General features: G+C 49.2%; 3 protein-coding genes across 3 annotated transcripts; 1 reads left to right on the top strand and 2 right to left on the bottom strand.

The window, feature by feature from the left end:
* Positions 1-450: 450 nt before the first annotated feature.
* FOBCDRAFT_289794 (uncharacterized protein) lies at positions 451-16,793 on the top strand (the record flags this gene model as incomplete). Its single annotated transcript, XM_059611756.1, has 4 exons — positions 451-15,203; positions 15,924-16,051; positions 16,121-16,134; positions 16,239-16,793. The coding sequence occupies 4 exons, from the start codon at positions 451-453 to the stop codon at positions 16,791-16,793; spliced, it is 15,450 nt and encodes a 5,149-aa protein (XP_059466932.1).
* A 339-nt stretch (positions 16,794-17,132) lies between these two features.
* On the bottom strand, positions 17,133-19,041 carry FOBCDRAFT_270789 (uncharacterized protein; the record flags this gene model as incomplete). The annotated part of the gene is made up of 2 exons (XM_031175862.2): positions 17,133-18,799; positions 18,849-19,041. 2 exons carry the CDS (start codon positions 19,039-19,041, stop codon positions 17,133-17,135), a joined length of 1,860 nt encoding a protein of 619 aa, XP_031046995.2.
* A 1,503-nt stretch (positions 19,042-20,544) lies between these two features.
* On the bottom strand, positions 20,545-21,770 carry FOBCDRAFT_217335 (SGNH hydrolase-type esterase domain-containing protein). Its single transcript, XM_031175864.3, has 4 exons — positions 21,582-21,770; positions 21,430-21,526; positions 21,253-21,377; positions 20,545-21,203 (listed from the first exon to the last, which is right to left on the bottom strand). The coding sequence occupies exons 1-4, from the start codon at positions 21,585-21,587 to the stop codon at positions 20,622-20,624; spliced, it is 810 nt and encodes a 269-aa protein (XP_031046997.3). The 5' UTR covers positions 21,588-21,770; the 3' UTR covers positions 20,545-20,621.
* Between the last annotated feature and the right edge of the window lie 124 nt (positions 21,771-21,894).

Here is a 21,894-nt window from a genome sequence, read left to right on the forward strand (position 1 = left end):
AAGTAAATGCTAGAAGTCGTCAAGTATATAAGCTCAAACGATATGATGTGGTTGTTGAAACGTTATTGATTGACCCAGCCTGGTAGGCAAAGGGCGTTAGCATTCCGGTGAAGGATATAGGCGAGATAGGTGTCTAGGCGAGAGGATCGCCGGAATTATATTGCGATAAATTACGGCCAATCTCGCAAAGATGCAAGACACATCTTCTCAAATTACCAAGTTTTACTGTAAATATAACAAGAATAATCGACGTTCAGGCGGATTGATTAGAGAATGAAGTGTAAAATCAATCCACATACGCCAGGTTCAGAACTAAAGCAGATTAGCGTACTGACCTTGTAGTGGCTGATAAGATAACGAAAAAAAAGTTCAAGAGAGCAGTTCTCAGGTTTAGCTTGGAAGCACCACAAACCATCGACAGCCGAAATTTCGTCAACAGAGAGCGCAATCATGGCAATGATTGATGTCTCGCGGCAGAGGAGGTCGCTCCTTGCGGATGCGACTGTATTGGAACATCTGCCAGCAGAAATACTGGCCATTATCCAAGACCAGTCCTCGACGAAACTGCTAGATGCTGTTGCAGAGGCGGCTCTTTGCCCGCCACTTACAGAGCGTATCTTTGCGCATTTCGAGCATGTTTTCCCAGACATTTGTGCTCGATGGATTCTCAACCCCGGAAATGGACAACAGTGCATACGAATATACTCAGCGTTAGCCCGAATTCTACCCTTTGCTCCTTACCTTTCAACATTTATTGAATACGCCTCCTCTACTCCCGAACAAACGACGAATTCACCCTCTCTCCGACTCCCACCCTTACGGTTAGACCAGAATGCCATGGAACAGGATGGAGAGATCCTCTTACAGAGCCTCCTTGTTGTTTGGAGGTTAATCAGTTTCGATTCGCGCAATTTTGGCCCATTGACATCCGCTGCCTTGATGCAGACCTTGTTTAAGCATGAAAGCAGAGCTGTGCGTTATCTTGCGACTCGAATTTTTATCCAACTCCTCCATGGGTCCGATTGGAAGCTTGAATCTCTTATTCAGGAACATATTGGCAAGAGTGAGGCTATCCTCGCAGACTTCGACGGTCGATCGATTGATTATGGATTCCTTTCGCTGTACGAACAGTCTCGAGTGAAGTCTTTCCTGGCCCTGCGCGAAGAAGTGCAGGTCGCCCACGAGGCCGCAACAGGTGATTCTCCGCTCGCGCAAACCCTCACTCCTTACGTCGTGTGTTATGGCAACGTTATCCTGCCCAGACCCCTAGGTCCAACCGGAGAACCCTCCAACCTTGTCCTCACCCCCACGACCGTCTCAAATTTGGAGCGATTAGCGACTATGCTCCGTGAATCTGACCCAGTAATGTTATATGGTCTTCCTGGCGTTGGAAAGACGGCCCTTGTTCACGAAATAGCCAAGCAACTCGGCATGTATTCTAACATGGTCACATTGCACCTCAATGAACAAACGGACGCGAAAATGCTTATTGGGCTATACTCGACTGACTCGAAGCCCGGTAGCTTTCAATGGAGGCCCGGTGTGTTGACAACAGCCGTGAGGGAAGGTCGATGGGTATTGGTGGAAGACCTTGATCGGGCGCCGACTGAGGTCCTTAGCACGCTGCTACCCCTGATCGAAAGAAAGGAACTCCTCATCCCAAGCCGAGGCGAAAGAATACGAGCAGCCAGCACTTTCCGACTTTTTGCAACTGTGCGAACGTCCAGGGGAATGAATGGCCGAGAGAATCTGCCAAGTCTGGTTGGCATTCGTTTCTGGCAAACTCTGAGTACACAGGCCCTCGCAGCGTCTGAACTCGAGGATGTTGTGGCTCAGACGTACCCCATCTTGCGAAAGTTTATTCCTAGCATTCTGGCAGTGTATGCTCGTTTATGTCGTCTTGGCTCCACGCCAGGCGCTTTGGCACGAGGCCGAAATATTATGGATCGTCAAGTGACATTGCGAGATCTGCTCAAATGGTGCCGAAGGTTGCGCGAATGCTTGGTCGCTGCTGGGTCAAAGACGGGAGAAGAGCCAATCACCAAGACAACGAGTGATCAGATGTTCTTGGAAGCTGTTGATTGCTTTGTTGGAAGTTGCCCTGATCCCGAAATTGGCAAACAGCTCATTATTGCGATTGCTGAGGAGATGCAATTACCCAAGGAATTAGCAGAGCACTACTTCACTACACACATACCCAATCTGAACGAGAGTGATAACCAGTTCAGCATTGGACGTGCTGTGTTACGGAAGAAGAAACAATCGAACCGAGTTCAGAAATCCAAACGACCCTTCGCTAGCACAGCGCATGCCAAGAAGCTGTTGGAACAGATTGCCGTAGCTGTCAAGCTAAATGAACCTGTGCTTCTTGTGGGAGAAACCGGTATCGGTAAAACAACTGTTGTACAGCAATTGGCTGAGTCTTTGGGCCATAAGCTTATTGCTGTCAACTTGTCCCAGCAGAGTGAAGTCGGCGATCTTCTCGGTGGCTTCAAGCCAGTCAACACTCGGACGTTGGCGATGCCTCTGAAGGAAGAGTTTGAAGACCTTTTCTCGGCGACAGGTATTTCCGCGTCAAAGAATCAGAAGTATCTTGAACAAGTTGGCAAGTGTTTTGCCAAGGGGCAGTGGTCAAGGGTGTCAAAGCTGTGGAAGGAAGCTCCTAAAATGTTCAACAAGATCGTCAAAGAGCTCGAAAGAGTTCAAACCGAACAAGCAGAGACCAGGAATGACGGCGAGCAACCGACAAAACGTCGAAAAACTCAGTCAAAGCTCCAGACCCTGCTCGATCTACGTCCAAGATGGGATATGTTTGCTCGTAATCTTGAGCAGTTTGATGTACAGATCTCTGGAGGTTCAGGCAGCTTTGCTTTCTCTTTCATGGAGGGAAATTTAGTCAAGGCTGTGCGTAACGGTGACTGGGTTCTTCTTGATGAGATAAATCTCGCGTCGCCTGACACGCTTGAGAGTATCGCGGATCTCCTGACCGGACCTGACGAAAGACCATCCATTTTACTCTCCGAAACTGGCGAGATTGAGAAAATTGAAGCACATCCAAACTTCCGCATTTTCGGTGCGATGAATCCTGCAACCGATATCGGAAAACGCGACCTCCCAGTGGGCATTCGCTCCAGATTTACTGAAGTCTATGTTTCCAGTCCTGATAAAGACCTTAAGGATCTTCTGACAATCATCAAGACATACCTGGGAAGCAGCAACAGCAAGAATGATCAAGCTGCAGATGATATTGCCCGTCTATATATCAACACCAAGCGACTAGCTGAGGAGAAACGGTTAGTCGATGGCGCGAACGAAGTACCTCATTTCAGTCTTCGAACCCTCACACGAGTTCTTAGCTATGTGAACACCATCGCCCCCTACTATGGTGTTCGAAGAGCTTTGTATGAGGGTTTCTCGATGGGCTTCCTTACCCTCCTTGACCGAGAGTCTGAAAAGATGCTTGTTCCCCTAATATCCCACCACCTTTTCGAGAAACATGGAAACCCCCAGTCTCTACTTTCCCAGACCCCCAAACACCCAAATGACGGAAAGCAATATGTCCGGTTCAAGAATAAAAACAGAGACAGACAATACTGGCTGTTCCAGGGCAGCGAAACCCCTATTGAGCGGGAAGACTATATCATTACCCCTTACGTTGAACGCAACCTCCTGAACCTTGTCCGAGCCACTTCTACAAGACGTTTCCCCATTCTGATTCAAGGCCCTACTTCTGCCGGAAAGACAAGTATGATTGAGTACCTCGCAAACTTCACTGGTAACAAGTTCGTGCGAATCAACAACCACGAACACACCGATCTTCAAGAATACCTGGGCACCTACATCTCAGGTTCTGATGGGAAGCTCCGTTTCCAAGAAGGCATTCTCGTTCAAGCAATGCGCCAAGGTCACTGGATCGTACTTGATGAGCTGAATTTAGCACCGACTGATGTCCTCGAGGCCTTGAATCGTCTTTTGGATGACAACCGTGAACTTCTGATCCCCGAAACACAAGAAATTGTCAAACCTCACGAGAACTTCATCCTGTTTGCTACTCAAAACCCTCCTGGTCTTTACGGCGGAAGAAAGGTGCTCTCAAGAGCGTTCCGTAATCGATTCTTGGAATTACACTTTGATGATATTCCCGAAGACGAGTTGGAGTTTATCCTTCAGCAACGAAGCCGCAGCACCTCTCCTCCGGATTGCCGAAGAATTGTCAATGTCTATAAGGAACTCTCCAGGCTTCGCCAAACCAGTCGATTATTCGAGCAGAAGGACAGTTTTGCGACACTTCGTGATTTGTTTCGCTGGGCATTGCGAGAAGCTGATACCCGCGAGGAGATTGCTGCTCATGGATTTATGCTATTGGCCGAAAGAGTCCGTAATGAAGAGGAGCGTATCGCAGTTAAGGAGGTCATTGAAAAGGTCTTCAAAGTGAAGATTAATCCCCAAGACCTGTATTCCGCTACAGTGGCCCCTGAACTGAAGCAGTTCACCAGCAAACCCAACAGTCAAGGCGTGGTATGGACGCATGCGATGCGCCGACTTTATGTTCTTGTCTCTCGGGCGTTGCGCAACAATGAACCCGTCCTTCTGGTTGGTGAGACAGGCTGTGGAAAGACGACAGTTGTTCAATTGCTTGCGGAGGCATTGAAGAAAGAGCTTCATATCGTTAACGCTCACCAGAATACTGAGACTGGTGATTTGATTGGTTCACAAAGACCCGTCCGTAATCGTGGAGCTATTGTCGATGCTTTGGATGTGGATTTGAAGTCGGTTCTGCAAAGCCTCGGATTGGATGTCTCTGGCTCCGTAGAAGATCGTCTTGATCGATACAAAGCACTGGATCTTTCAGCCAGCAGCGACATTCCTCAAGAGGTGAAAGAACGTATCACTGCATATGAGACGCGAAGCAAGGCTCTGTTTGAATGGGCGGACGGAAGCTTGGTTGAGGCCATGCGAGAAGGCCATTTCTTCCTCCTGGATGAGATTTCCTTGGCCGATGACTCAGTATTGGAGCGTCTGAACTCTGTACTCGAGCCCTCGAGGACACTTCTTTTGGCCGAGAAGGGAATAGACAACTCTTTTGTCGTCGGAGCAGATGGCTTCCAGTTCTTCGCTACTATGAATCCTGGTGGCGACTTCGGAAAGAAAGAACTGTCGCCCGCGCTGCGAAACCGATTCACTGAGATCTGGGTTCCAGCTTTGTCTCAGACCGAGGATATCTATGAGATTGTTAAGACAAAGCTTCACGGTGACTCTAAGCATTTGGTTGAAATTGTGGTCAAATTCGCTGCTTGGTTCAGCGATACCTTCAGATCTATGGCTTCAACACCATTCTCCGTCAGAGAAATTCTCGTCTGGGTACAATTTATTAATACCTTTCAGTCCGACGAGCCTATTGTTTCATTGGTTCATGGTGCCTCTACAATCTTTATTGACAGCATCGGTGCGAACCCTTCTGCTCTTCTAGCCACGGATCCCAAGTCTCTTGGTCAACAGCGACAGAAGTGCCTTGACAAGCTAAGCGAACTCATCGGCAAGGATGTGTCTGGCGTTTACGAAACTCATCCGGAGCTCTCCATGGATGATACTTCTCTGACAATTGGGCACTTCAGCATACCCCGTGCTTCCACAGGCGTCGCTGATCCTGGCTTCGCTTTCCATGCGCCTACCACTCGTCTGAACGCTATGCGAGTCCTTCGTGCACTGCAAATGCAGAAACCAATTCTTCTTGAAGGTAGCCCTGGTGTAGGAAAGACGACTCTGGTTGCCGCCCTTTCTCAGGCATGTGGGCAGCCATTGACCAGAATCAATTTGTCTGACCAGACCGATTTGATGGATTTATTTGGTACAGACGTTCCAGTCGAAGGAGCAGAGGCTGGTAATTTTGCCTGGAGAGACGCGCCGTTCCTGCAGGCTATGCAGAAGGGCGAATGGGTACTCTTGGACGAAATGAACCTTGCTTCTCAGTCTGTTCTGGAAGGGTTGAACGCCTGTCTCGATCACCGAGGTGAAGTTTACATCTCCGAGTTGGACCAAGTCTTCAAACGTCATCCAGACTTCCGCCTGTTTGCAGCTCAAAACCCTCACCATCAAGGCGGCGGCCGAAAGGGATTGCCCGCCTCCTTCGTTAATCGTTTTATCGTTGTGTACGCCGACGTCTTCTCGGACGATGATCTGAACTTGATCGCAGCACACAATCACCCCAAGATCTCTCCATCAGTGATCAGCCAACTTATCCAATTTGTGTCTCAGCTGGATCACAAGCTTGCAGTTGAGAAGTCATTCGGAGCTCAAGGGAGCCCTTGGGAATTCAACTTACGCGATGTGCTTCGCTGGTTAAAACTTCTAGACTCGCCTGATCCACTGCTTCAGAACGCCTACGCTGATGACTTCCTCGATATTATTGTGCGACAACGTTTTAGAACGGAGCGAGATCGTGAGGAGGTCAACAACCTCTTTACTCTTATCTCTGGGTCTTTGCCACGACAACATAGCTTGTACCATGATATTAACCCAATGTTCGGACAAGTTGGTTTGGCACTACTTGACAGACACCCTCATTCACAGCCAGAACGACTTCCCAATATTGATATTGTCCCTCGGCTGCCTGAGCTTGAATCAATCATGATTTGCGTCAAACAGAATGTTCCCTGTATCTTGAGCAGTCCCTCAGGCTATGGCAAAACCGTTCTTCTGGAACATGTTGCGGCGTTGGCCGGAAAGTCACTTGTGGTGTTTCCAATGAACGCCGACATCGATACGATGGACCTTGTCGGTGGCTTCGAGCAGGCGGACCCTCTCCGGGAGGTCAACGCGGCACTCCGGGCCCTTCAGCTGGATCTTCAAAACACTATCATGTCGGCCGTGCCTGATGATATCCCAATCGGAGCCCTTCATCTACTTCATTTGCTCGATGGATTTACTGGCGACGTTGACTCCCTTCCCCCGATCACCACCTCTGTAGAACACCTACTTGGCAGTGTACCTGCAGACTCTGAGGTGGCAACTGCATTGTCAAAGGCGCTTATCCCCCTCCAGCATTCTTTAGTGCTAGAGAACCCCCGTTTTGAATGGCTGGATGGTGTTATCGTCAAGGCCCTACAGTTAGGTCAATGGTTGGTTCTTGATAACGCGAATATGTGTAACGCCTCAGTACTGGATCGATTGAATTCTCTCCTCGAACCGAATGGATTTCTGAGTATCAATGAGCATTGCGGACCTGGTGGAGAGCCAAGAGTCGTACGCCCTCATCCAGACTTCAGGATCTTCTTGACGATGGACCCACGCTACGGCGAACTCTCCCGCGCGATGAGAAACCGCGCTGTTGAAATTCACATTCACACACCACCACCATCCCTTGACCCCTCTTACCACCGCGTCGTGAGTGTGGAGAGTAGCCTTCAAAGATACAACATTTCCCGCCAGATTTCTGATACTGTTTCTAACACTGGGGGATCTGTTGAGGTCATCGAGCGGGCTCTTGAGACACTCTCGATCACTGATTTATCTGTTTTGCCTCGGTTTACGGGCACTCTATCCAACCATTACACACACAGGAGGGCATTAAGCTCTGCAGTGACCGAATTGCTCAGCTTCCTGAACTCAAGTAATGGGGCTGATGGTGTCAATGGGATTTCTCATCTATATAGCTCTTTGCCCATTCCTGAGGGACTCAAACCTGCGCAACCATTGCATCCTCTAAACAACTTCCCTATCGCCCAGCTTTTATCTGCACCAGACCAAGCACGATGGCTTGGTGCATGCTTGGAGTTTTATCATGAACTCAATCGCCTGCAGAATTCAATTGAGGACCAGCGATGTCAGGCTCAGGTCAATAAGTTGACTGCTCTCAACCGACTCCAAAGATCACTGATAAGTGACCGCGTCGCCGCTGTGTCTAAGGATGCCACCGTTAAGCTAGCTTCCTTCTTGCTGTCTGCAATCAACACGGCAAAAGAATGGCTCGGCTTCAAATTTGAGTCGTTCGAAACATGGATGGAGCGAGTCCGCATTGTGAGGGGCACCGTGTGCTATCTCAAGAGGACCGTCCGTCTTGGTATTGAAACCGACTTTGACGAAGCAAAATTTCAAGCACACCTTGCTCAAGGTGCAAACTTCCTTCAAAAACATTTGGATGCATCGATTGGGTCCCAAGAAAAAGAATTTGTCTCTCTGCTCATGGAGCGGCTGAGCAAAGACTTTACTGCTGGTTTCAAATTATCGACTGGTCTAAGCATGGAGTTGCTTTGGCACATTTTCAGACCTACTCCTTTGCCTACAAAGATGATTCTGGATCGCACAATAGAACTCGAGAAACTAGGCTCAAGATTCGATTCATTGCGATGGAAGGCTGGAGCATCAATTCCTGATCTCACAAAAGCTATGGCTACACTGGAAATGGCTTCTGGAATTCTCCGTGAGGACGCTCCTAATGTCGACAGCCTCCTACAGGACCTTACTACTGAAATTCAGTCTCTGGAGAGTCGAATCGGGGTCGACGAAGTTGAACGTAAGCCTTTCATGATGGAAGAGTTTGAAGCACTCCGCCAGGTTTCAATGCTCAAATCTCTGCCCTCAGGCGACACAGAGCTACAAGTGTTGTCCGATATACCTACACAGGCAGGAATGATGCTGGCCAGCTCTAATCGTCAAGCCGCGCTTCTTCAATCGGTGGAGAACCTGGTTTACCAGAACAAATTCTCTTGGGATGGCAAATTTGTTACTCGTCTTTGGTATAAGCTGCAAAGCCTAGGATCCGTCAATCTTGGCTCATTGGCTCTTCTTGAAGCCGAGCTTCCAATCGCCGGCCGACAGATCATGAAACTGAGTGCGGATGTGGTGGCAAACCCTCTGACACGGCTCAACAATGTTCTGTCCCAGCTTGTCCTCGAAGTTTTCAGCGCCCATAACCAGAGTCTCAAGCATGCTGTTATTGAGGCCGCCCAGCTGGCATCCCAAGACCTTGCCCACAGCTCTCGTGCTTTTGATGATCTGGCGCCCCGAATCGAGACAGACCACTTCCGCGAAATTGCAGTCGAGCATCTCATCCCGGCTCTTAAGGCTCTTGCAACTCTACAATACGATATTCAACGAGAGGCCCAACTCTCGGCCTTTGCATGGATTCACTTCAGCATCGGAACCGTCAAGCTGTACGTTCCGGACCGCATTTTTGATCCGCAAAGCCGACCCAAGATGGAGCGCGAATTCCTTCAAGAGATGCATGCTGCCCTCAATATGGGAACAGAGTCGCTGAGGACATTTGAAAAGCTTTTTACTGGGCAAGACAAGAATGAACGCATTCGATTGCTCGAAGCAGAGTCTGCTGCCTTAGGCCCCCTTCCCGAAGAGGCCCGCCCTATCTACAGACCAGATCAATCAGAGTTAAACCGCCTCCATGCTGAGTTCTCAAACGTTCTAAAGGCAGTTACAGGTCCTACATTGTCCTCGGCACTTCAAATTCTCGACAAAGATCCGGCCCGAGCAACCGAGGAGTTGCAGCTTGTCAGGGAAAATGTTCTCAGACTCTTGGATCGACTCTCTGCTCGTTTTGAGGCATATCAAGACATGACTCGGCCTACGTCAAACCTGCTTCGTTGCCTCATGATAGGGCTCTCCCTTTGTGACGCTGCTTCAGCCCATAGCCTGGCACCCGCTTCTTACCAGCTTCTCGAGGTCACTCCTTTCTTTGGTGGTAGTATGTGGAATCAAACGGATGGCCAATTCTCGTCCAGAACATTTGAGTTTCTCAACTACATGTCAGTAGTTGCTAGCATTGAAGGCATCGACAATATCGAACAACAAGCCCGCGAGATGGTGTTCAGAAGTTTCCACAGTCTGTTTGACGAATGGACTAAGCGACTTGAAGCAGACCGCAAAGAACAAACCGCCAAGGGGAGTCTGTATCGCTTTCGAGGTTCCCTGGAAGATGAGGAGCAAGTTGATGCCGAGGAGTTCAATGAGCTGTTTCCGACTTTCGACGATGACGAAACCGCGAATGTCCCAACCAACAAGAAGCCGGATGAAGTCCGGGATCAGTCGCTTCGAGTGGCCGAAATTCACAAGAGTCTCTTTCTCAACCCACCGCAAGCTACTACGGCTTTAAAGGATGCCTGTAAATCTGTGGGAGATAGGATTACTTCAGAAACCATCGACCACAAGAACATTGACCGTAGTCTGACAAGCAAGATGTTGGCCGGAACCATGTTCTTCCTGAATGATAAGCTTGATTCTCTCGTATCACACACTGTGGACAAATCCTACAACTTCTACACAGATGCCAACGTTCCTGAAGCCCGCCAGCTCGTTGTCCTCATGCACAAAATAAAGTCTCGGTTCCGGGAGCTGCAAATGGTCGACGAAATCGGACATATGCAACCCTTGGCTGATGTCATTCATGCTTGCGAACAGGTCCTCGAACTTGTTTATACCGAACCTTTGGCCAAGATTCTTCCTAAGGTTGAATACCTCCACAGCCACGTATACGAATGGCAATTCGGCGGCTGGGCTAGCAAAATATATGGTGTTCTTACTCTTCACAACCTGCTTACGGATACGGTCATCCGCTGGCGACGATTGGAACTCTCAACTTGGGCCAATCTCTTCGATATGGAACAGAAGAAGTGTCAAGATGATGCTTATTCTTGGTGGTTCGTTGCTTATCAAGTTGTTATCGCTGTGCCTCTGTCTTTGGTCGAGGTCCCCAACGAGTTGGAGGAATATGCTTCTTCTCTCATCTCAAGTCTGGAGATGTACTTCTCGACAGCAATAGTTGGGCAATATGGAGCTCGGTTGGCATTGCTGCGTCAACTTCAGAGCCATCTCAAGCTATTGACTGAAGATTACCCAGTACTTCAACTTATTTTGCATGCGTTGTCCAACTTCATCCAGTACTATTCCCGCTACGAGAAGATTATGGATGAAACTATCTACAAAGGACGCCTTCCCATTGAGAAGAAGATGAAGGACGTACTGCTAATGGCTAGCTGGAAAGACACAAATATCAATGCACTTCGGGAAAGTGCTCGCAAGTCTCACCAGAAACTTTTCCGAATCATCAGAAAGTTTCGCGGTGTTCTTGGTCAGGAAGCAAAACAAATTATTGAACAAGGTTTACCTGATCAAGACGTCCACCACGCAAATTATGTAGGAGATAAATCTCCTATTACGGATGTTTCTGCGGACGTGTTTTCTAAGCTTAACAACGCTCTGCCAGGGTGGACCGATGGCCACAAGCGACTTGCTAACGTCTCTAAAACTGTCTCTGTCATGCGAAAGATCTCAGACAATCCAGAAATGATAAGCCAGGTACCTCAAATTGTTGATGACTACGTCTCTAGCTTGAGCGAGTCAATGACGGAACTTCGCAAAGAGACACCACCATTTTTGACCGATGAGAACAAGGACCAAGTCAAGCACTTGAAGACAAGAAAGAGGAAACTGTTTGCAGATACCCTGCGCGATCTTCGGCAAATGGGTTTCAAGCACAACCTAGGACAGGACAAGCTTGCGGAGCAGGCATCACTATCAGTTGTGTTGTCGTCAATGCAGCCTGTGCATCTTCCTTCGAACAATTCTGCCGAAGCCATGGACTATCACTTGCACAAGATTCTCGATCTAGCCCCCAAGGTCAGGGCTGCTTCTCGAGATCATTCTGAGGATCTTACCAGTGCCGAGGTTGCGCGAAGTGCTGGGTTTATTGAAGGAATGCTCAACCTTTTACTGACTCAGAGATATTCGATCACATCTGGTGCCTCCCTTTTATCAGTTCTTGAACAATCCACAGCGCAATTCAACCGCCTTGGACTTTCTCATGAGCATGGACTTCTCATTCGTAAGACAGCAGTCTCCGACTGGAAACGCCTTGGCCCTTGGCTTGTTCAGATTCTCCAGCATGCCATTCATTTGATTGAAATCCATGAGAAGCTGGGGGAAATGAAGCACACTGCGACTATAGAACAGCTGAAGTCGTGGCACGGGCGATTCGAGTCTCTCCATACTTTGAATGTTGGGTTCGGCCAGCTTCCAGATGGTGTGTCTTCCGAAGCAGCTGCTCGTGCTGAGGCGAATTTCTCGAGTGAATTGGCTAGTTTCCGCGCCAACCTCGAAGAATTGAATACGGAGCAGCCGGAACTCTCTTTCATTCTTGTCCAGATTGTTGGCTGGACCAAGATTACAAAAGAAGCCGCACCTAGCCTTACATCCGACGACATGGAGATAACCACTTTTGCAAATGCTGTCTCGACACTTTGCGACAAAATCCTAGTCGCGATGGAGAGCGTGAAGAAGGCCGCAAAGGGAATTAATCACAAAGAGGGCGAACCTGCTTGGCTCACCACTCACGCCGACGGCTTCGTAAATCTCTTTACCAAACTCCGTATTGCTGAGATCGAGAGGAGTGTGGCCAGCTGTATCAAGATGCTGAAGCAGATTCATCTCGAAGAACCGAATCTCAGCCAGGCGGCCATGAGTCTTATGACGATCGCATGTCCTGTCCTGAATGAGTATGTTAATCTCGCTCAGCAGACCCTGATGCAAGTTATCGACATACACAGCGCCATAGCACATATGTCCTATAGCATGACCAAGACGTTCACTCAAATTTCCTCTCAAGGGTTCTGTACACCACAAGAAAAGTCTGATGAAACCTCTGGTGAATCTGGTAAAGTGGAGTCTGGAACTGGTCTTGGTGATGGTGAAGGTGCTGAAGACATCAGCAAGGACATCCAGCCTGATGAGGACTTGTCCGAGCTTGCCCAAGAAGCCAACAAGGAGGAGAACGGCGAAATGGAAGATGAAAAAGATGCGGTGGATATGGCCGATGAGGAGCTTGAAGGAGACATGGGCAGTGTCGATGGGGCCGATGATGATGATGAGGGTTCGAAGAATGGAGATGAAGAGGAGGAGGAGAACGATATGGATGAAGAAGCTGGAGAGGTCGATGACCTAGATCCCACTGCCGTTGACGAGAAGATGTGGGATGGAGAGGATGAAGAAAAAGCTGACAAAGACCAGCAAGGTGAAAAGGCCAAGGGCCAGAAGAAGGACGATGAGCAGATGGCAGCAGATGAAGATGCAAAGAAACAAGAGGGCGAGGAGCAGCCAGATGTTGACGACTCTGGTGAACAAGACGCAGAGGAAGATGAAGCTGGTGCCGAAGAAGAAGAAGTCAAAACCCAGGAGGAAATGAATAAGCAAGATGAAACCGCTCAAGAGAATGATACACTGGCGCTCCCTGAGGATATGGAGTTGGATCTTGATGACGATCATGAGTCGGCGTCAGATAGCGATGACTTGGATGGTCTTTCGGATATCGAAGAAGAGAAGAAGGAGGGAGAGGACCAGGAGATGAGTAATGAGGAGGAAGATGGATCAGATGACGCTGCGGCCCAAGCCCAGCTTCAAGAAGAGGCCGGAGAAGAGGCCGAAATCCAGGAAGATGAAGAGATGCCAGAAGAAAAGGCCGGCGGCAAGGATGAAATCGACGAGGAGGCCAAACCTGAGGAAGACGAAGAGGACAAGGACCAGGAGGATGCTACAGATCAGAATCAACCGCCTCAAGATAACGCTACCACGGATACCGACAATGCTGCACCAAGCGATGTCAAGAGTTCCGGCCAGGATCAGAATGCTGACTCGATGGATGTCGACGATAACTTCCAAAGCAACGCTGCCCAGCAGGAGGATGGCGAGATGGGAGAGGGAGCCGCAGATCAGGACACAAGCGCAGGGAACAAGGGATCAACTTCGCAGTCCAAGGAGATAATGGATAGGGCCGAACAGGAACAGGAAAAGGCGGATTCGGCACGCAGTGATCCTTTCAAGAAGCTCGGCGATGCACTTGAACGTTGGCATCGACAGCAGGAAGACATTAAGGACGCTGAGTCTTCAGACGCCAATGAACAAAACGCACCACAAGACCCAGGCGCTGATCAAGGCCGTAAGGAATTCCAGCACCTACAGGACGATGAGACTGCTACAGACACCCAAGCCATGGGAACTGCGGATGATGAGCAAGTACAGCCCATCGACGAGTCTATGGCTATCGATGAGGAGAGGCAAGATCCTACAAGCCGCCTGATGGACGATGATAAAGAAGAGACTGAGCAGGATACTGATAAGATGGACACTGCTGATTCGGGAGAGGCGCCGGATGCCAGCAAGCAAGATGCAGATAATGACCAGGACGAAACGCGCTCAGGGGTCAAGACACGTCAAGGCAACTATGACCGTGAGATCAGTCCTTCAGATCAGGAGGCGCAATTGGATGAACAGGAAGATGAGGTCGATATTCAGGAGACATGGACTCAACTCTCTTCAACTCACATCTCGGATGAAGAACGGCCACTCCGAGATTTTGGCGAGTCGATGCAACAGTGGACTGAATTCCAGACCAAAACACATTCACTCTCTCTGGCTTTGACATCCCAACTCCGACTTATCCTTACCCCTTCACAATCAACCAAACTCTCGGGAGCTTTCCGTACAGGAAAACGACTCAACATCAAACGCATCATCCCTTACATTGCATCGAGCTATAAGCGAGATAAGATCTGGATGCGACGCAGCATCCCGACCAAACGTACCTACCAGATACTGCTTTGTGTGGATGATAGTAAGAGTATGGGTGAAACATCATCAGGTACTCTGGCCATGGAGTCTCTCGTCATGGTATCACGATCTCTTACCATGCTGGAAGCTGGCCAAGTTGGCGTCATGGGCTTTGGAAGTGATGTTTTCACAGCCCATGGCTTAACCGAGCCTTTTGCTGCAGATGCTGGAGCCAAGGTGTTGCAGAAGTTCAACTTTTCTCAAGATCGTACCGATATTGCACTTCTCATCCAACGAACCATTGAAACGTTCAGACTTGCACGGCAACAGGGCAGCGGCAACTCGGATCTCTGGCAATTGGCACTGATCCTCTCTGACGGTCTTACGCCTTCATCAGCCCACGAGGGCATCCGCCGAATGCTGCGAGAGGCGATGGAGGAGCGCATCATGATTGTGTTTATCATTATGGATGATACGGGCAAGAAGAAGGGAGACAGCGTACTTGAGCTGAAGGAGGCCAAGTTTGTTCGGGACGGTGGAGAAAGCAAAGTTGTCATCGAAAGATATTTGGACACGTTCCCATTCCAGTACTACCTAATCGTTCATCATCTTGAAGAGCTGCCAAGCGCCCTGGCTGGTCTCTTACGAACATGGTTTGCTGAAGTCAACGCCTAGGAGAAAGACGGTTTCTCTGTATAGGTCAGGGGGATGGTATAGGTTGGCGATAGGTGGTTGCATATACTGGCGTTTACAGAGTAATCTGATATAATAACAATTCTCTATAGAACAGGGGCAAGCATTATTTAGACTAGGCTGTGGACAAAATTACTTCACTTTAGAGACATTAGCTTGATTCAATTATTCAGAAAAGTCGTTTCTTGCCCAACATCCAGTTGTGAACGCAATGGATCTGATAAGAGACAATTGACATCATCGTCAATGACTCTCCATGGTATTGGGACCTGTGGATGGACGCCACTGTCCACTAATGTCTCATCTTATACCTAGGTACTTAGGGTTCAGCGGGTCAAACTGCTAATGCAACAGCAGTCGATCACCCCCACTTTCCACTGCCGTTCCCCCGCGCTGCGGCTAACTTCTATCCCGTCCCTCACCTCAGTCACCTCTTCGAACTCAACCACCTCCAAATGTCTCAGATCTCGAATTAATTTTTGTTTTCTCTTTGGAATTGAGATCTTAACCATAGGCTGGAACTTAATCTGTACGTTCTTCTTTTCCATTCATTTTCTTGACTTGATGAGTCCTCGATCTTAGCCTTGCGATCTCGTTATGCAAGTTCTCTCGACTGTCATTTCTCGACGTGGGTTATCTCGGTTGGCTATAGGTTCGCGGGCTGCGGCAGCAAGTATCAGTAATTCAGCGACATTGAGATTGGTTAGCACATCTCTAGAAGGCACTGCCGTGACTCGTCCTGCTCCTGGCTTTACGTTACACCAGATTCGCGCCATGTCTTCACCAGCGCAGAATGAGCTGCGGTTCAGTAAGTAGTACTATGATTTGATATGGGCCACATACAAGGAAGAGAGATGCTGACTTGCGGCGGTCAGAGAACCCAAGGATCTTGTATGTATCATTACTTTCGATCTGACAGAAACACCTAATTAAGAGTGGGATAGCGTTTGCGATATTCAAGAAAAGTTTCGCCATGTCATTCACGAATTCGATAGCATGTATGGCGACCTAAGTTCATTGATGCCACTCAGCTAATCAACCTCAGCGTCCTCACCACCCAAAAGCTCCTCAAATTCGCAAACACTCTCTCCGTTCCCGTCGTAACCACGACCCAAACCTCAGCCAAGCTTGGTCCCACGGTTTCAGCTCTCGCGCAGCTCCTCCCCTCGTCACCACACGACAAGACACGTTTCTCCATGTCCATCCCCTCCATCACCGTCGATCTACCTCAGGGCTCCGAAATCGCTCTTGTTGGTATTGAGTCGCATATTTGCATTACCCAGACAGCGCTCGATTTGCGCGACGCAGGGCATAAGGTATATGTCATTGCTGATGGAGTGTCGAGCTGTAATCCCCGCGAAGTCGACATTGCCCTCGATCGATTGCGCGCTGAGCCCGGAATCACGGTCACGTCGAGCGAGAGCTGGATGTATGAATGTGTGGGAGATTCGCAACATCCTGCTTTCAAGGGACTGATTGGTGTTGTCAAGGAGTCAATTGCAGACACCAGAAAGGTTTGGCAAGCCTTGCCTCCTGGATCCAAGATCTAGGCGCAGTGACATACTTATTTAATGATAGATTAGACATACATTTGCATAGTACAAACATCATTGCTGTCAATTTCTCTTCTTTGCTTTTCTAGCAAAGCATCGAATTGCCTTTGCCTCTATTTGTTTTCTTATTTTCTGTTTTGTTTCGTTTTATTACATCAAGTCGCAATCGTTGTTATCGATCCTGTTTATGAAACCCGGATGGGTCATTGCGATTCTGCAATTCTTCGAGTCTACCCATTCATGGTCTCCATAGACTAGAGAATGAACTTCAAGGGACCTGAAAGTCTACAAAGCTGATAAAGAAAGGGATGACTACTGGCAAGCCATCCAAACCCATTACTCTGAGCCCGCGGTTGTTTTGGGTCTGGACGTTGGTGTCATCCATGAAAACGCTGAAGCAACTCCAACAGGATTGGCAGACCTAGGCAGGGAATTGTTGCTATTGGCGTTGGCGTTGGCGCTGCGACCATCACGACTTGGAGGTGGAAGCGACTGTGACTGCGATTGCGCTTTGTGTTCGCTGCTCATACTCACCGCTCGCTTAGCCTCCCATCTATTGGCAGGAGTGCCACCGTTCTCCCCAACGCTAACTTGACTCTTGCGTCGACCGTCTCCCGGGCCTTTGGACGAAGAGGCATCATAAGAAGAAACTGTCCTTGAGGCCGACTTCTGGGGCTTCAGAACTTTCATGTTGCGGCCTCGACCGGCAGGTTGATATCCACTCAATGAACCATCTCTATGCGGGCCGTCCACTCCATTCCCTGATCCATGGCGCCATGATCCCCAAATGCCTGAAAGGGGTTCTCGCCTGGAAGTCTCGGGGGCAGAATGCTCAGCAGCACGCTCCTTAGGACCTAACTGGTCTCCTTTGGTGAGTCCACGAGACCTTCTCTCACTCTCCGCACCGGACACACTGCCTCTGGAGCTGGATCGCTTATCGGGAACCACCTCAGTTGCCATCGGCGACATTTCGCTTCGAGACTCATAATCCGGCTGAGGAGCCTCCATGTCAGGGATACTCTCCTGGCTAGCCTGGCTGAAATCTCCAGAGACGAAAGGAGCAGCGTTTGCATTCAACTTGGGCTTCTCCGGGACCATGTTGATGGTGCAAATATTCCGAAACACGTTTTCATCCTCTGGTCGGACAAAGGGGACCTGAAGTCGCTCTCGCTCGTCGCCACGAAGGGTCATGGTATTCTGGGAAAATAGAATATCTGCGGAATGAGCTCTGAGAGCGTCGCTGCCCAAGTAGATTCGAATGGCTTTGCGATCTACGGTCTGAATAGGCTGCTCTGTCACTCCATGGACCTCGAAAAAGACAGTGATTGAAGGGACAGGCCCATGAGGACTACTAGAGCGACTGCCATGATGTGTCACCACAGCCTCTGCAAAGTAGACATTCAACCTAACGCGATATGCACCGTCAACCTCGCGATGGATCTGATCTACAAGATCCAACTCTCTGAGTAGAGAATACTCAATCATGGACTTTTGCGAGCCACTGCAAACGTCGGCGTAGAGGAGTGTTGAGTGGCCAAAGTTAGGGGTTAGCCAACATCGAACGATCGAAGGAACTGTGCCGAGGACATAAAACGCCGCAGGAGGGCCAGGAATGTCGAACGAATCATCATCGTCGTCGCCAACAGCAAAGTTGTTATCAAGGCCTAAGCTGCTAGCCCGACCAGAAGCAAGGGAGTGGTGAGAGTGAACTGAATGTCCAGCAGAACTATGTCGTCCATCCGACTTGTGAGATAATGAGCGCTCCATCATAAGGCCACTTCCAGGACGAACAGGACCAAAATCTCCCGAGTGACGATTACTTGGGCCTCCCCAACTGGATCCGTGCAGGGCGCTTTCGTCGAATCGAACACTATTAGCCCGCGAAGCAGCGCCTCGGCGAACCGGCTCCTCCTCTGCTGGTCCAAGATGAAGAGATCCTAGAAGCTCCTCGCCTTGCTCATCTAAGTCATCAAACATGTCATTGTGTGGGATGGAAACAGGTCCTAGAATTTGTAAGGAAATGATCAAAATGTCAACAGGCAGAGAACTCACCTGTTTGAGGTGTGCCACTCAAGACACCTGGAAAGGGAGAGTTCCAGACAGACTTCAACGCGGCATCATCCGCCTGTTTCTTTTCCAATCGAAGAAGCCGTTCAGCATGATTGCTCTGAGTATATTGTACTTGCTTCACTTCCATCTGCAGACTGTACAGATCTTCGCGAGAAACTGGAAATCTGGGATCCATCCCCAGAGCAGGTCTGATTAGACAACAAAGCGCCAATTCTAAGGGTAGAGAAAGCCGATTGACTGCAGTTCGCGGGCAGGTGGCTCGACTAACAAGGATAGGGAGAGGGCAATCGAGGGACGAGGGGGGGGGGTTGGAGGCGCTAGTAGGGAAGGGCAGAACAGACAATGGCTTTAATCGTACAGCATGAGCTTTGATCCAGCACAACTTTGTCGACAATAAAAACAATTGGTACTTCCGACCTCGATCCCCAGTTAAGATTTAGTTCACGAGGTCCTCCCTCCCCGCCGCATCGCCTAGTGTAGACCACAGGGCCGAGTGCGATCTCGAGAATCGCCTGGTCGTGGTGAGTAGTGGTCTCAAATAGAGCGACTGGCAAGCAGCTTGGCGTATGTTTGGTAATAAAGGATCGATTGAAAAGGCGCCAGCTCGAGAGTGTGCGACTTGGAATCGTGATAGTTGTGGACGTGACGATCGGGAAGGCGTGCTCGTTTATTGGCGAGTGTTGCTAGGCAAGCTACTGATGGAAGAAATTATCGTATTTGAAGAGGGCTAAGAATATAGGCGTCACAGTTGATAGGAGATGGAAAGTAGAGAGATTGACCAGATTTGACGTAGGCCGGTCCTGATATGAACGATAGGGGTCGGAGTTAGGTATAAATGGATGGCGTAAAGCGGGCAAGAGGTTGAAAGCAGCTGGGATCGTGGGGGGCTTTTACGGAAGGGTAACGGTCGATATCGTGTGCTCGTAAGTTTTGGGGGAATCTTGGAGGCGTATTCGAGGTCGTAGAGGTGCGTCAGGAGTTGGAAACAGGGCAATCATCAAACTGTGAAGTCCGAAATGATGTTCAGATGGAACTGGTGTGGATTGTATTCGAGAAACGGAGCAACTTGAGGTCTGGGTACGTAGTCGAGACAAAGGCTGGCGCGCTAACGTGGCGGTTCCTCTAGCGCCTGTGGCGTGTTGAAGTAGCCCACTGTAAGCATTAAACGTCAGGGGGGCTGGCCACTAAAGGGAATACGATCGAAGATTGCCTCGAACTGTCATGACCCATGGAATACTGGCTTCAGGGAGCAACAGAACTTCTGGCCCTGAACCAAGGTGCCAGAAATATTAGTACCCACTTGTCTAGAGGCCTACCGACTAGATTATACTATACCTAGGACTCTTTGTCATTTATGATAAAAGATCCCAAGTTTTATAATATCCCCTAGGCTTGGTTCCTTGCCACTATTCATCCGAGGTAGGTAGGTAAGGTACCTTAAGTTGTACCCATTCGAATAACACAGCATGTACCAATTTGTTGAATGTCCACAATCAGGATTCTCACATCTCACACAAGTGACCTCTGGAATGTAGCACGCATATATGCATCCCGTTTCCTGGGACAGAGGGGCTAGAGGGGTTACATTTCTGTAAGTCAGGTAGTGGGGTGAAATTGTCTTGGCATACCTGAAGTCACGCTCTCATTGCTGGAACATTGGGTCAAAGACACAAGAAACTCTGCACAACGCGTATATTTTGACATCTTGTATTCATTCAGTGCCTCTGATGTCGAATGTCATAATCTGCATCCCATCTAATCGCCAGTGTTCAGATTGGGCTTGAGCTCGAGCAGTTCTCGCCAATCTGGGATCACAAATCCCTTGCGATCATCGTCCGCGAGGCCGTGCCACTCCTTGCCAATAAATGGCTTGAGGCTCTCATAGAATACCTGATAACCAGATCCGCTCATATGGAGCCCGTCGTGAAGGAGAGTATCCAGACCACCCTGCTTACCGTTCTCGGGGTCGCCTAACCATGGTCCACCTGTGGTGTAATCGTCAGGAGTAAGGGAGATGGCCTTGTCCATCTGGGCCTTCCAGAGGTCGACCAGAATAACCCCAGGATTCTCTCGCGCGACCTCACGAGCCACCTCGGAGTAGGCAGCGCTAATAGCCGACTTGCGAACTGCTCCTTGGTGGCCATTCTCGATGGATCGAGGGGTCGTCTTGATCTCATCCAGGGGAGGGGGCGTCACCAGCAGAATATGGGGCTTGTGAGCAGCGATGCGCGGGTGGTTGATGATCTTGGTGAGGTTTTTCTTGTACCGATCTATAGGAACATGCTGCTTGGTGATAGCACCAGGAAGCACAGCATCATTTGCGCCAAACAGGAGAACCTGTTCATTTTTAGCCACACATTCTTCGCTTTATATGGCGGTACCGTACCAGATAGTCCATCTTAGGTGATGAGGCTGTACGCTCCGGGAAGATTTCAGGAAGATATCTCAAAGCGATGTCGGTGTTGAATCCCGAGTACCCCCGGTTTACGATATCCAAACGTCGAATGAAATCTGCATGCAAGTCAGGCCGTTTCCTATGTGGTCACTTATGTTGGATTCTCACCAGACTGGAGAGCAGCTTGGAAAGAGAAACCGTCTTGGATATCTGAGCATTGTTGGAACAAAGAGTCTCCGAAGAGAACAACCTGAGGAACTGTCGACTGTGATGTGTGAGCTTTTTCTTTTGGCGTTGACTGTAAGTTGAGCGTTGCTTACAGCCATATTGGGACGTGGCAAAAGTCTTTTGATTTCGTTGAAGCTCTCGTCGTCACGGGAAAACGTCAGATTTAAGTTCTATCAGATAGGGAGACTTGCGACCCTAACAGCCTCAATTGTGCGGTTAAATAGATTGGCAAGTCACCAGAAACCTGCGGCTTAAATGTTCGTTTCTAACGGGCTCTGTCCCACCTGTTTCTCATGTGCTCCTCTGCGCGTTGTGGGGGTTTCGAGCCAATAACGTAGTATCTTTTTAAGTCGAACAAGGCATATTGGATTGAGACATGCGTTATCTTTTTTGTCTATCTACGAA

Source organism: Fusarium oxysporum, chromosome III (assembly GCF_013085055.1).
Source record: "Fusarium oxysporum Fo47 chromosome III, complete sequence".
NCBI classification, from domain to species: domain Eukaryota; kingdom Fungi; phylum Ascomycota; class Sordariomycetes; order Hypocreales; family Nectriaceae; genus Fusarium; species Fusarium oxysporum.